Genomic DNA, 11,428 nt, shown 5'->3' with positions numbered 1-11,428 from the left:
GCGGAGCCCGCCTGGCGAACATTGCTCTCGCTGAGCCCGTAGGCGGCCGGAGCAGCGCTGCTGGGGCCAAGACTGCCGCCGGGGACCGCTACAGCCCCCGCTCCCAGCAGGGCTACACAACACACCTCAACACCGCCATCGCCCCGCGCGGCCGCGGCCCCTTTAAGGCTTTTCCTGACAAAAGCGACGGGCGTCGGGCGGGGTCACCGGTGGCCCCGCCCCCCGCTATAAGGGCGGTGGCCGGCGCGCGCCGCGGCAGTGACCGGGCGCAGTCGCGGCGCATGCGTGTGGCGCTGGCGGCCGCGCGGAGCTGCGCGACACTGTCGGGGTGAGTGACGGCCCCGGCGGCACCGCCCGCGCCCCGCGGTCACATGGCGGCGGCGCCCCCCGGCCCCGTGCCTGCGCACCGGGGCCGCTTGGCCGCGGCTCGGGGTCGCCCCTTCCGGGCCGCGCCGGGCCCCGCCGCTGGCGAGAGGAGCGGGGGCCGTGGCTGGTGGGTTGGGCGGCCACCGGCGGCACACGCGGGTCGGGCGGGTCGCGGCGCCGGAGTTGGCCGGGCCCCGGGCACGGAGGCGCGGCGCGGCCCACGCCGGCGGGCCCGGTGGGTGGTGGCGGCCCCGGCCCGGGCCGCGCGCGGGAGGAGCGGGAGCGCGTTTGGTGCCCTTGTGCTGCCGGGGTGGGGTTGGGGGGGCCACCGGGGCCAGACCCGCCGCGGCGTCGTTCACTCACGGGGGTCTGCCGGGGGGGATGTCGGATGTGACCGCCGCCGTGCTCGCCGCGGTGGGATTGGGCGCGCTACCGCGGCAGGAGTCCCTCTAGGGGGGATGGGACCCGCCCGGGGTCAGCGAAGCCCGTAACCACATTCTTGGAAATCAGCGTGGCGTGCCACGCGTTTTCTTCCTGACCCGAAACAGTATCAGTGCTCGTCTCGCTCCTGGGAGTAACAGGGGACCGCATTCTGGGCTTGAACTCTGTGCTTCGCACTCTAATTTAGGATGACTTAATTTAGAATAAACATTTCTTTGTGACTTACCACCCCATTACACAGTTATCCTCGATTTTCTAAAATAGCCAATCTGTGATGGTAAATCTGGAGACATCGCTGTACCCTTCCAGTACTGACCGTGCGTCTCTCGAGCCTGTGACTCGCAGAGCCTGTGACACGCAGAGCGAGCAGGCCGGGGGGCTCTGGAAACTTCAGTGGTCTCCTGTCACTAGTGCACAGACTAAGGGGCCTGTGCAGTATTCTGAAGTAATAAGAAAAAGTTTATTATACTTGATCTAAAGATAACAGTACCTCATTACATTTTAATAAACTGGATAGAAAAGGCTCTGGGGGCAAGATCTGTGGTCATTTTGGGAATACTTGAATGTTTGTTATACTGGAATGACAGGTGAAATGTATTTGTGAATTGCATTTATAATCTAGTTAAACTGCTCAATTTACCTTTATTACTTTATGCACAGACCTAGTTTTCTTTACCTGTGTGGGATAATTTTCTATTTTCCTTTTTAAAATAGAAACCTATCTTTTGAGAAGGGGAATATGTCCTTGGTGAAGCCCCTTGTCATCCTCTGCAGTATAAGAATTATTTCAGAGGAAAACAGTTCCACTTCTCTGCAGTGGAAAACAGAATTAAAAGTTATCACACTGTGTCTAACACTATGGTTATGACTCTGAGTCACCTATAAAGGAATTTTTATTTCCTGAATGTAAGCTGTCTGTATTCACATTAAAATTTTCAGGAGGGTGAAGTACCATACCTTAAGCATGCATCTGAAATCTGACAAACAGAGGCAAGGCAATTGTCTTGCTATTTAATTATTAGTTTTCTACTGGCGATTTACAGGTTCCTCCCATTTGCTGTGCAGGACTGCGAAATGGTAGCCCAAATTTTAAGTGAACTTAAACTCCTTGATGAACTGTGGTTCTTTGAATGTATTTCAAACTAGCTGACTTACAATCTAAATACATCATTTGTCTGCTGTTCAGTCGATTTGTCTGGAGTATACCCGTAGAATTAGTTTTATTTGCAGTCACCTATGATTTGAGCAGTTACTAAGTGATCATAGTCTTAAATTCTTTGCAACAGAATGGTCTTTCTGGCTGGCAGAATGTGTAGAAAAGTATCTGGAAGTTAAGAATGCAATTCATTTATATAATAACTGTAAAGAATATAATTCCTATAAATGGAAAAATCTTCTGAGGCCCGTATCAGGGCATGATTTGGCCTGTGACTCAGGAATACTGACCTGCACTATGGAGGTTTGATGCACAGTAAATAAGATCTAATTATTTATTAGTAGATTTAAACTAACCTTCTCATGAGGCTGTTTCTGCTAGGTGTCAGTTACTCAGCATTCATCTAGTTGCACAGACAGAAGTACTTAAGGGATGATATGAGAACTAGAGAACCAGAAATTTTTAGTTTTTTTTTTTTTTTAAGTATATGGAGTTCCAGAAAGTATATTAACAGCTCTTAAGCTTTTAAAGTCCAATTGGAAGTCTGAAATGCTTAAATATTAAAAGGGATGCCTCTATCTCAGGTACTTATGTTAAATAGAAAGTCAAAGGAGAAAAAGGAAATTACATCACCTTGTCAAATAAGGAACAGCTAGCTGGAGTGGATGACTTGTAGTGCAAAAATGTGCCCCTCCTCCTGTGAATTGCTTCTGAGATTTGTTAATGTGGTGGCAAGGTGAGCAAAAATAGGTTGTGGATTTAAGGTAGACACATTTCTTCCCCTCCCAGAAGGGGTAAGTAGGTCTTACTTTTTTTTTCCTTTCCCTCTTTCCCATTTCTTACAAGACGTATCTCAGCTTCTCTTCAAGAGTGTTGCCTTTATAAAATCTGTCCAAAATTTTTTACAGGCATTCAGAAATCTGTACAGCAAATTGCTGTATTCCATCCCCATTTTGTGAAACATTTTAGAGTGTGCTTTGGTCTACTGTGCGTACCAGGAAGGTTTTCTTCGTTATGAACTTGACTTGCCTCAAATATTTGGCTGCATTGGGACTGGGAGAGCAGGGAACAGAGTAATAAGATTCTGTGTGTGATCAGTGATAGATGTTGAGCTAAAATATATGCAAGTGCTTCATAGTTTCTAAGAGGATTACTGTTGTTGTAATGCAAGTGTTTATTGATATGTATCTGTATGAAAACTGCATATTTGTGATGTTTTCTGTAACTCACCACAAAAATTTTTCCACATACTCCCATATACATTGTAGATATCATTATGTACATACCCTACAGTTTATGGATACATTTGACCATTTTCAGCTTACACACAGCTATCCTGTTATTCATCACTCACTAGTTCAAGTTTGAAAGTATATTTGGCCTTGTAAAAAAAAAATTAATCTCCAATATTTAGTATTATTCATATTTGTTAATGCAAACAGACCTGAACAATTAAAAAGTGTCTCCTTTGTGCTGTTGCCTTACAATGAATGGTGTTGGTAGCTTCCTAATGCATCAACAAATCTTTGAATTGCCTTGGCTTGTATCTGCCCTGTAGAAATTACTAGCTATAGTTTCAGTGTGAACTCCATTTCTTCAAAAGTGCTTCAGTCTTCCTAAGTGCCATAATCGATGCATAACTAGGCCAGACAAGCAGAGTAACTGGAAATCCATTCTGTGCAAATGAGCAGCACACGAGTGTGAGATCAAGAATGCTTCATTACTGCATAGTGTCCATTTTCTTTAGCAAATACAATTTGATGTTATTTATGGTTAAGTTCAGATCCTTAAATTTTTAAGGAGGCAGGATTGGGACAGCAGTTACACTGAGAATTGTTGATATTTATATCTTCATGACCGACTTTTGTAAATTTTACTGGTTTTTAAAGCCAATTACTAGAATATAATACGTACTATTCGGCTTTAGTAAGAGTGTGCTGTCTAAAATACAGAGTTTGTACTCCTCAATTACATGTTACATGTCTCCCTCTTAAGATACTATGTCTTCAAACAAGCTTATGCATGTTTTAAAATATAAGCAACAACTCTCTTAGACTCCACTGAGAAAGTAACTAGGTGGTTTATTGAAAGAATACTACCTCTCTTGATAGTCCTAGCTTAAGGCACTCGGGATAGTTTCATAACTCTGAAATGTCAAGGCAGATCACCTTCTGGGAATTTGCAAAGAGGTTATTTTTAGAATGAAGCAAGTTTTATGGCTGCAAAAATTGTCTGTATGTTTAAAAAATAAAGACTGATTGAAACAAGTGAAAATTACCTTTTCCTAGAGTATGTAAATATATGTAATTTTAGATGTTAACTTTAGCATTCCAGAGGGATATCAGAGAGGTGATTGTGCAACCATCAGTCTTGAGAGCTGAGATTTATACAGCATTTGGGAAGCTGACACAGTAATTACCTGCAGTGGTTTTGGCATGGGAGCTGGTGGAGGTTGGGCCTCTTAATAAGCCCTGCAAGGGTTGTATGTTAACACAGCACACTACACGTGCTCTCAAACTACAGCAGTTGTTCCCCCTGTCTTATTTTTTATATTTTAATCAATGTCTTGCTCATGGTCTTGTCAGGTCTTGCACATGTGCTGAAGTGGAGTACTATCATTTGCTGCCTGATCAGTGTTTTGTACCAGTGATTTTTTTTTTACTTGTAACTTGCATTTGACTTCAGAAATACTGAAAGAGACAGTAGGCATTAACCTTAAGCTCACTTATTCATTCTCCTTCATTTCTTTTGCAGATTTGTTGCTATGGGATAGGATCTGAGGCATAAAAAATCATTGCTCAATACAGTGGGAGCTGATAAGATGGATGTTTTATTTGCAAGTTACATTAATATGTTAAGAAGTAATTTTAGAATTGGTGCTATATGTGTACTATGCTGCTTAAGTCATTTTGACAAATGGGTTCCTCTAGTGTTCTGCTCCCCCATAAACAATGGTTCTGCTTGTACTTACAGAACTATGTTATTGCTTCCTGGGGCTGTATGTTTATATTTAGTTTCATGATGAAAATCTGCAATTCCTATTACCAGGAAGGGTCCAATTTAACTGCGTTATACAAAAATTTCCAGCGTTAAACTAGCTTTTTAAGGAGGTTGTCTGAAAAGAAGAACATGGTCTTCACTAAAATCAGGAGGGCTGAATGAGGTAGGACTATGCCGCAGCAGATAGAGCACTGGTTCATCCCCTATTCACTTCTATGAAAGCCTCCTGTCTAGAGTTATTCTGAAATGCCTGACTAAAATATACAGGGTATCTGGCAGCGAATTAAAAAATCCCACTTCTGTTGACACAATGGTGATCACTGAAAGTCATGATCAAGAAAACCATCAGACTCTTAATGCGATTGGGTCTCGCACATCATAAACATGCATACAGTCAGAAGCTATTCTGCATATACTCTTTTCTTAAGATGATCAATACTAGACCCAATTCAAATTTGGAAAAGCACAGCAGAGTTGGTCTTTCTCAAATAGTTGTTTATAAATGGCAAATGGTGGTGCTGGTCTGCAAACTAATCCCAGGGCACCTGGTTATAGTCCTGTTTACGAGTCTGCCCATCCCTCGTGCTGCAAGTAGGTATGATGGATCTTTCCTCCTAAAGGAAAAGGAAGGTTACACATCTGCATAGAAAGCCTGGTTTAGAACAGATTTACCATAAGCATAAGCTATTAGCTGTTTCTGTACCCACTGCAATACCATACTGTGAGGGTTTTTCTTGACAGGTATGCCAGTATGCAGGAGCTGGCCCTCAGCTGTTGGTGGAATTCTTTTGGAGGAGGGGTGTGGAGAAGTTCACATTAGTATTATATGGTCATATTATTGATTTTCAAGGGAGATACAAATTAAACTGGTTTCGGTGGGGTTTGGTTTGGTAGGGTTTGTGTGTGTGTGTTTTTTAAACAGCCATATAGCACCATATTGCACTTGCTGAAATCAGGCTATTTGTGTAGATGAAGCACAGACCCATAGAACATCTTGGCTTATAGTTTTGGACTTAATTTTTCCTGCCTTCATGATGCTGACTAATGTTACACTGCCCCTTCCCCTCCCCAATAATCCTTTCTGAATTTCCTAAGCAAAGCCAAGTGAGTCAGTTTGTTCCTTAGACTCTGATTACTTACTCAATATATAGTAATTGCCAACACATTTTTTCTGTTGTAAAAGGGCCAGATAAAGCATTGTTCACACGTTCAAAATAGATCTGAATGCAGCAGTATGGCTTCAGTGGCGATTATTTCGAATCACTAGATTTCCAATTTGTTTGAAATAGCTAGAAGACTTGAGGCTGTTTTAAAGTATCTTAATTCTTACTGCTTTATATAAAAGAAGTCTTAGAATTCCAGTTCAAGTAGTCAGTAATTCTGTTTGTTGGAGCAAAGGCTATGGAAGGTAATACTTAACAACAGACTAGGCCGTTATTTGTTGGCTACACTGGAAACTATAAACTCTTTAGCAAAAAGATAAAACTAAAGATAGATAGCCATTAGAAAGTTAAATAGATTGTTCTAGAAAACTTTTTAAAAGCCTTTTTTGTATTAATAACTAGTAGTTTACGTACAAGAACTGAAGTGTTGTTGATGCACAGTTGCTGTATATCAATAGCTTTACTGAACGTGGGTTTTTTTCTATACAGTGTAATTCTCTAAGAGAACTTACCTATTTTTTACTTCAGTTTTACAGATAGACTCAAAGCAAGAAGTTTGGTCAGGTTTTTCTATTGGCAAGTTTGACAGAAGGCCTTTCTACCGAGCTGTTTAATTATTTGAATACTGAAATTTCAGATGAGAGATGAAATCATCAGATTTGCATTTCTGATATTTATGTCTTCTCTGTTGAAGGGAATGAAAACCGCAGGAAACCTGTCAAGTACTGAATATCTAAGGTCGTGAGACATCACCAGAGAACGCTGCACAATGTCAACTGCAGGAGTTGCTGCTCAGGAGATGAGAGTCCCATTAAAAACTGGATTTCTTCACACTAGTCAAGGCATGGGGAGTTTGAAAACCTGCTGGGGTAGCCACAGTGGATTTGAAAAGTGAGTGAGGCTAAAATTTTAATCTTTTGCATCTTCAAGTATATAAAATTAGTATGATGAATACTTGTATTTGGTGACAGACCTATGGTTTGTTTACAGTGAAGGCTTTTTTTTTTTCTTTTTTTTAGTACTTTCTTTAATGTGGACCCTATAGCAGTGGCATATAATTTAGGTCCATCGACAGAGCAGCATTTGCCATCCATTGGTGAGTATAAAAGAGTGTTTAGAAGTGCAGTGGATTGTCTGTCTCCGGGCCCGTCGCAGGGCGCCCCCCGGTGCCAGAACGGAGCATTTCAAGAAAACGCTCCTATTCGAGTCCAACCAAAAAACCCACTTTTAAATAACCTGATGAAGTTCAAACAAACAAAAACACTCCGACACACCTTTTCCTTGTACTTATGATGCCTTAGAGTTGCCATTACACTTCTGACAGAAAAACCATTTACTAAAATAGCACTTGTTCTGTTGTAGTCCTATGCTGAGATCTTTGTAGCTGTAGCTCTCTCTTGCTTATGCATGGGGTCTCTTGAACTACCTCATTTAACTGGAGCACTGGCCTGAAACAATAAAGTAATCTGCTGCTATCTTAACTAAAGCATAAATCCATGACCAGAAGAGATCTGTAATACCTACATTTCACTACTGTAGTTATTAAACAGACACTACTTACTGTTGCGTTAGAAGGAATTAAATATGCAGTGGTAAAGTCATGTGCTAGTGTGTTACTTAGAAAAGTGTCTCTAAGAATTTTTCACCTTTTTAGGGCACTCTTCCAACCAGGCTTCCATGAATGACCACATTGCTGAAAGTTGCATCCAAGTCCCATCTCAGAAATCCAGTCCACTTCCTGTAAGTCCCAAAAGTGAACCGACAGTTTCAAGATATGAAGACCATCTCGTTCCTGGCTTTAGTAAACTGTCATTAACCATGAGCTGTGTTTCTGAAGAAACACCTCCTCACATGGCAATAAAAAATGGACCAATTCAATTTCTGTCTGCATCTTCCAATGATCGTAGCTCCAGGCCTCTACCCCCTCTACCTATTTCTGAAGACCTTACTTCAGATGAGGTTGACAAAGAAGTGGAATTCCTGACTAGCTCAGATACTGACTTTTTGTTAGAAGATTATGAACTTCCTCCTTTTAAAGCCAGTGCTCCAAGTCGGCGGAGCTTTAGGGGCTGTGGACAGATCAACTATGCATACTTTGATACTCCAGCAGGACCAAAACCAGAAGATTCCAACCCTACACAAAGCCTAAATGTATACATATCCAGTATTTACCCTCCTCCACAGCAGCTGCATCGACGCTTGCGAAGGTCCCATTCTGGGCCAGCTGGATCTCTTAATAAACCAATAGTAAGACTATCTGGACACTTAAACAGGTCTTCTCCAACCTCTGATGAAGATAAACCAGAGATTCCACCAAGGGTTCCCATACCTCCAAGGGCGCTCAAACCAGACTACAGAAGGTGGTCAGCAGAAGTTGCTTCTAGCGCATACAGCGATGAAGACAGGCCTCCAAAAGTACCCCCAAGAGAACCTCTGTCACACAGCAATTCCCGTACCCCGAGTCCCAAAAGCCTCCCATCATACCTCAATGGGGTTATGCCCCCCACCCAGAGTTTTGCACCTGATCCTAAGTATGTCAGCAGCAAAGCTCTACAAAGACAAAATAGTGAAGGATCTTCAAACAGGGTCCCTTGCATTCTTCCAATTATTGAAAATGGTAAGAAGGCCAGTTCAACACACTACTATCTGCTACCTGAAAGGCCTCCATATTTGGACAAGTATGAGAAATTCTTCAGAGAAGCAGAAGAAAGGAGCTCTAACACTGAGGTTCAGTCCTGGTCTGGTGACTGCACAGCCACCTCAGCTCCGACAAAACTGGACTCAAAACCCAGAATGGACATAGGTGGTCACCTGAAACGAAAACACCTGTCTTACGTGGTTTCCCCGTAGTTTTTGGGAGCACAATCAGTCCCAGCTCAGTTGTTCAGGATGGAGCTGAACTTTATCGTGTTACAAAGTTCTTATGGTTCTCAGATAATGAAGTAGGAGCAGTTTGACCTCTGAGAACTGGAAAGTGGATCGTAAAGTCCTCTTATGCTGCATATATTCAATATGTTTCTTAAGACTCTTTTTGTTTGTCTAGGTATGTAAGCTGAAAACCTACAAAGTTCCCATACAAAGAAACATGGAGGGATAGTAGTCACAGCTGGCCAGTTGTATGCTACCTAGATGAACGTATTTGGTAGTCACATTATCAAAAAAAAAAATTAAAATCGAGCTTTGCTGATGAGTCACTTATAAAGCAGACAACAGACCAAGTAATGCAGTACAGTTTTTGTATTGGGTATTTTCCAAAATTTCTTTTATACAGTAACCGTACTGAGAACAGATTCCGTTCTCTTTGACTAGGCTATGTCAGCCTGATAAGAAGGTAACTGCAAGATTTGATACCCACTTCAAGACTTGGCAGGCATATTGGAAGCACATTTTGAAAGTTTAATCTATTTTACAAATTAATTTGATGCTAATAGACTTTTAAAGTGAGTTGGTTTTGTGGATTCACTTGCTAGACACACTTGGCTCAGTTTTGCAGTTTTTCCTAGAAGAGACTTGGACCAGCTATTGCTAAGCCTCTGCTGCTGCTCTTTTCCTGCTGGATCCTAGATATGTGTGAGAGTGTCCTGAGCAGCCACATGGTTGCTGTCAGGTAGGCAGTAACAACTGTGTGCTCACCTAGAGTCTGAAATTCTGACTGTATTAAATACAGAAACACAGCACAAGCTGGTCTTGTGTTTTGGTTTCTGTTCAGTATTTTAGGGGAGGAGGAGGAGGGTATGAGGGAAAAACATGATTCCATTTATGAACAGTGTCAGTCCCGTCTCTTGCTGCTTTGATGCTGCTTCTTGCTGTTTAATTTTTCTTCACTGTGCCTCAGCCATCCACTGAAGTTCACTGAGGTGCCACATTAGCAGTTTCTCATGCTCATTTTGGTTACATTTATCCTCTTACAGAAAAGCACAAGAGAAAGGGTGCTCATTAATGGGGGTACAGAAGATGAATGTGTTCCTCCTAACAGAAGTAAACAAGCTGTTTACAGTTTAAACTGCTGAATGAGATGTTTGAGCTATTTTAAAGCTTACTTTTTATTTGTTTTAGTACAAACTAAATGAAGGTGAAATACATGCTATAGAAATGCACTGATATTTCTGCATCATGTACAGTATTGAATAAAAAATAATTCACTTTGTATTTTGAATATTGTCATGTCTTGAGTTTAATAAAGTTATAAAATACTTATTTATGATACATTTTGGATTTTGCTTTATTGAATAGTGTATGCAATTGTGCATTTGAGTTCTGCATTTACTGCAAAGTTCAAAGTCAATAATGTTAAATATACAACAAATGTTGAATTCACCTTGCATTTAATTAGAATTAAGACTGCTGCAGAAGTGTTCAATAACTCACATTGCACACTGTTAATTTTAATGCCTCATTACTGCCTGGTAGCATGTTGTCTATAGTTTTGTGCTGGCAATAAAACATTCTGTGAGATTAAGTTATCTGGCCTAACCTGAATGACTTTGGTTTTTTTCTAGAGTCACCCATAGCATGTTAGCCACCATCATACAGAAAAGAGAGGCAAGGAGTGTTCCTCTCTTCAATTTCTCACCTGGTAAAAAAAATAACTAAATTGTACATTAAGGGTCACTGAAAGTGAACTACTTATATTCTGAGGATGAAAAAACTTTGAGTATAGATAGCATGGTTAGAAGGGGAAAGAAATTGTGAATACTTACCACAAGTGTATTTCAATGTAGTATGCAAGCCATGGATAAGGTTACTGAAGATAAGAAGCATCACACAACTTTGATCTTCAAGCTGTGTATGAAGGTAAATACTTGCCTTGATCTAGCAGTCTGAACAGTTCTGTCAGTGGGCTTATTTCAGTATAAAGCAGGTTACCATCCTTGGAATTATACTGTATGGGAAAAATGTCAGATGCAGTTTTTCAGTAATGGCTAATCACTTAGCTTTTACAGATGGGAAGATTACTAAGCTTCAATTATAAAGGCGCTTAAACACTTACTGCTGTGCTGCAACACTGCTAAGAACATGCAGATTGGCCTTCAAAACATAAACAAACTACCTAATCCTGTGCAAGGCTGTTGATTGGAATACTCAGCCTACTGAAAGTTCTGCTTTCCAGAACCAGATTTTTCTAAGGTGGAAAAAGTAAAATTTATACTTGTAACCTTCCCCTTAAATATGAGCAGTTTTAACCCTAGGACTGTGAAATAACGTACCTTCTCAGTTACACCATCACTGCTACAGCAAACAGATCAACACTGCTCAGCTGCACCTGTTTTGTTGTAGACTCGGTAGTTGTCATTCCAGTAGA

At 41.5% G+C, this 11,428-nt stretch overlaps 1 protein-coding gene across 3 annotated transcripts; it reads left to right on the top strand.

Annotated features, from left to right (window-relative positions):
* The first annotated feature begins 248 nt into the window (after positions 1-248).
* On the top strand, positions 249-10,599 carry ERRFI1 (ERBB receptor feedback inhibitor 1). Of its 3 annotated transcripts, none has more exons than XM_017831274.1 (4): positions 249-328; positions 6,821-7,017; positions 7,146-7,222; positions 7,781-10,599. In XM_017831274.1, exons 2-4 carry the CDS (start codon positions 6,896-6,898, stop codon positions 8,974-8,976), a joined length of 1,395 nt encoding a protein of 464 aa, XP_017686763.1. In that variant the 5' UTR covers positions 249-328; positions 6,821-6,895; the 3' UTR covers positions 8,977-10,599. The 3 variants fall into 3 exon arrangements, with proteins under 3 accessions (XP_017686763.1, XP_017686765.1, XP_017686764.1); XM_017831276.1 differs by lacking the exon at positions 249-328 and adding an exon at positions 433-493; XM_017831275.1 differs by lacking the exon at positions 249-328 and having other exon boundaries at positions 722-7,017.
* The last annotated feature ends 829 nt before the right edge of the window (positions 10,600-11,428 follow it).

The sequence above is a fragment of the Lepidothrix coronata genome, unplaced genomic scaffold (assembly GCF_001604755.1).
Source record: "Lepidothrix coronata isolate B3197 unplaced genomic scaffold, Lepidothrix_coronata-1.0 Scaffold188, whole genome shotgun sequence".
Lineage (NCBI taxonomy): Eukaryota > Metazoa > Chordata > Aves > Passeriformes > Pipridae > Lepidothrix > Lepidothrix coronata.
Note: the sequence above shows the minus strand (reverse complement) of the source record. Positions and strands in the feature narration are given on the sequence as shown.

Excerpts from the sequence above, each read along its gene's own strand:
- ERRFI1 (XM_017831274.1), top strand. The coding sequence starts at position 6,896 with ATGTCAACTGCAGGAGTTGCTGCTCAGGAGATGAGAGTCCCATTAAAA. Across the intron at positions 7,018-7,145 it reads AGCCACAGTGGATTTGAAAA|TACTTTCTTTAATGTGGACC; the intron begins GTGAGTGAGGCT and ends TCTTTTTTTTAG. Across the intron at positions 7,223-7,780 it reads GCAGCATTTGCCATCCATTG|GGCACTCTTCCAACCAGGCT; the intron begins GTGAGTATAAAA and ends TCACCTTTTTAG.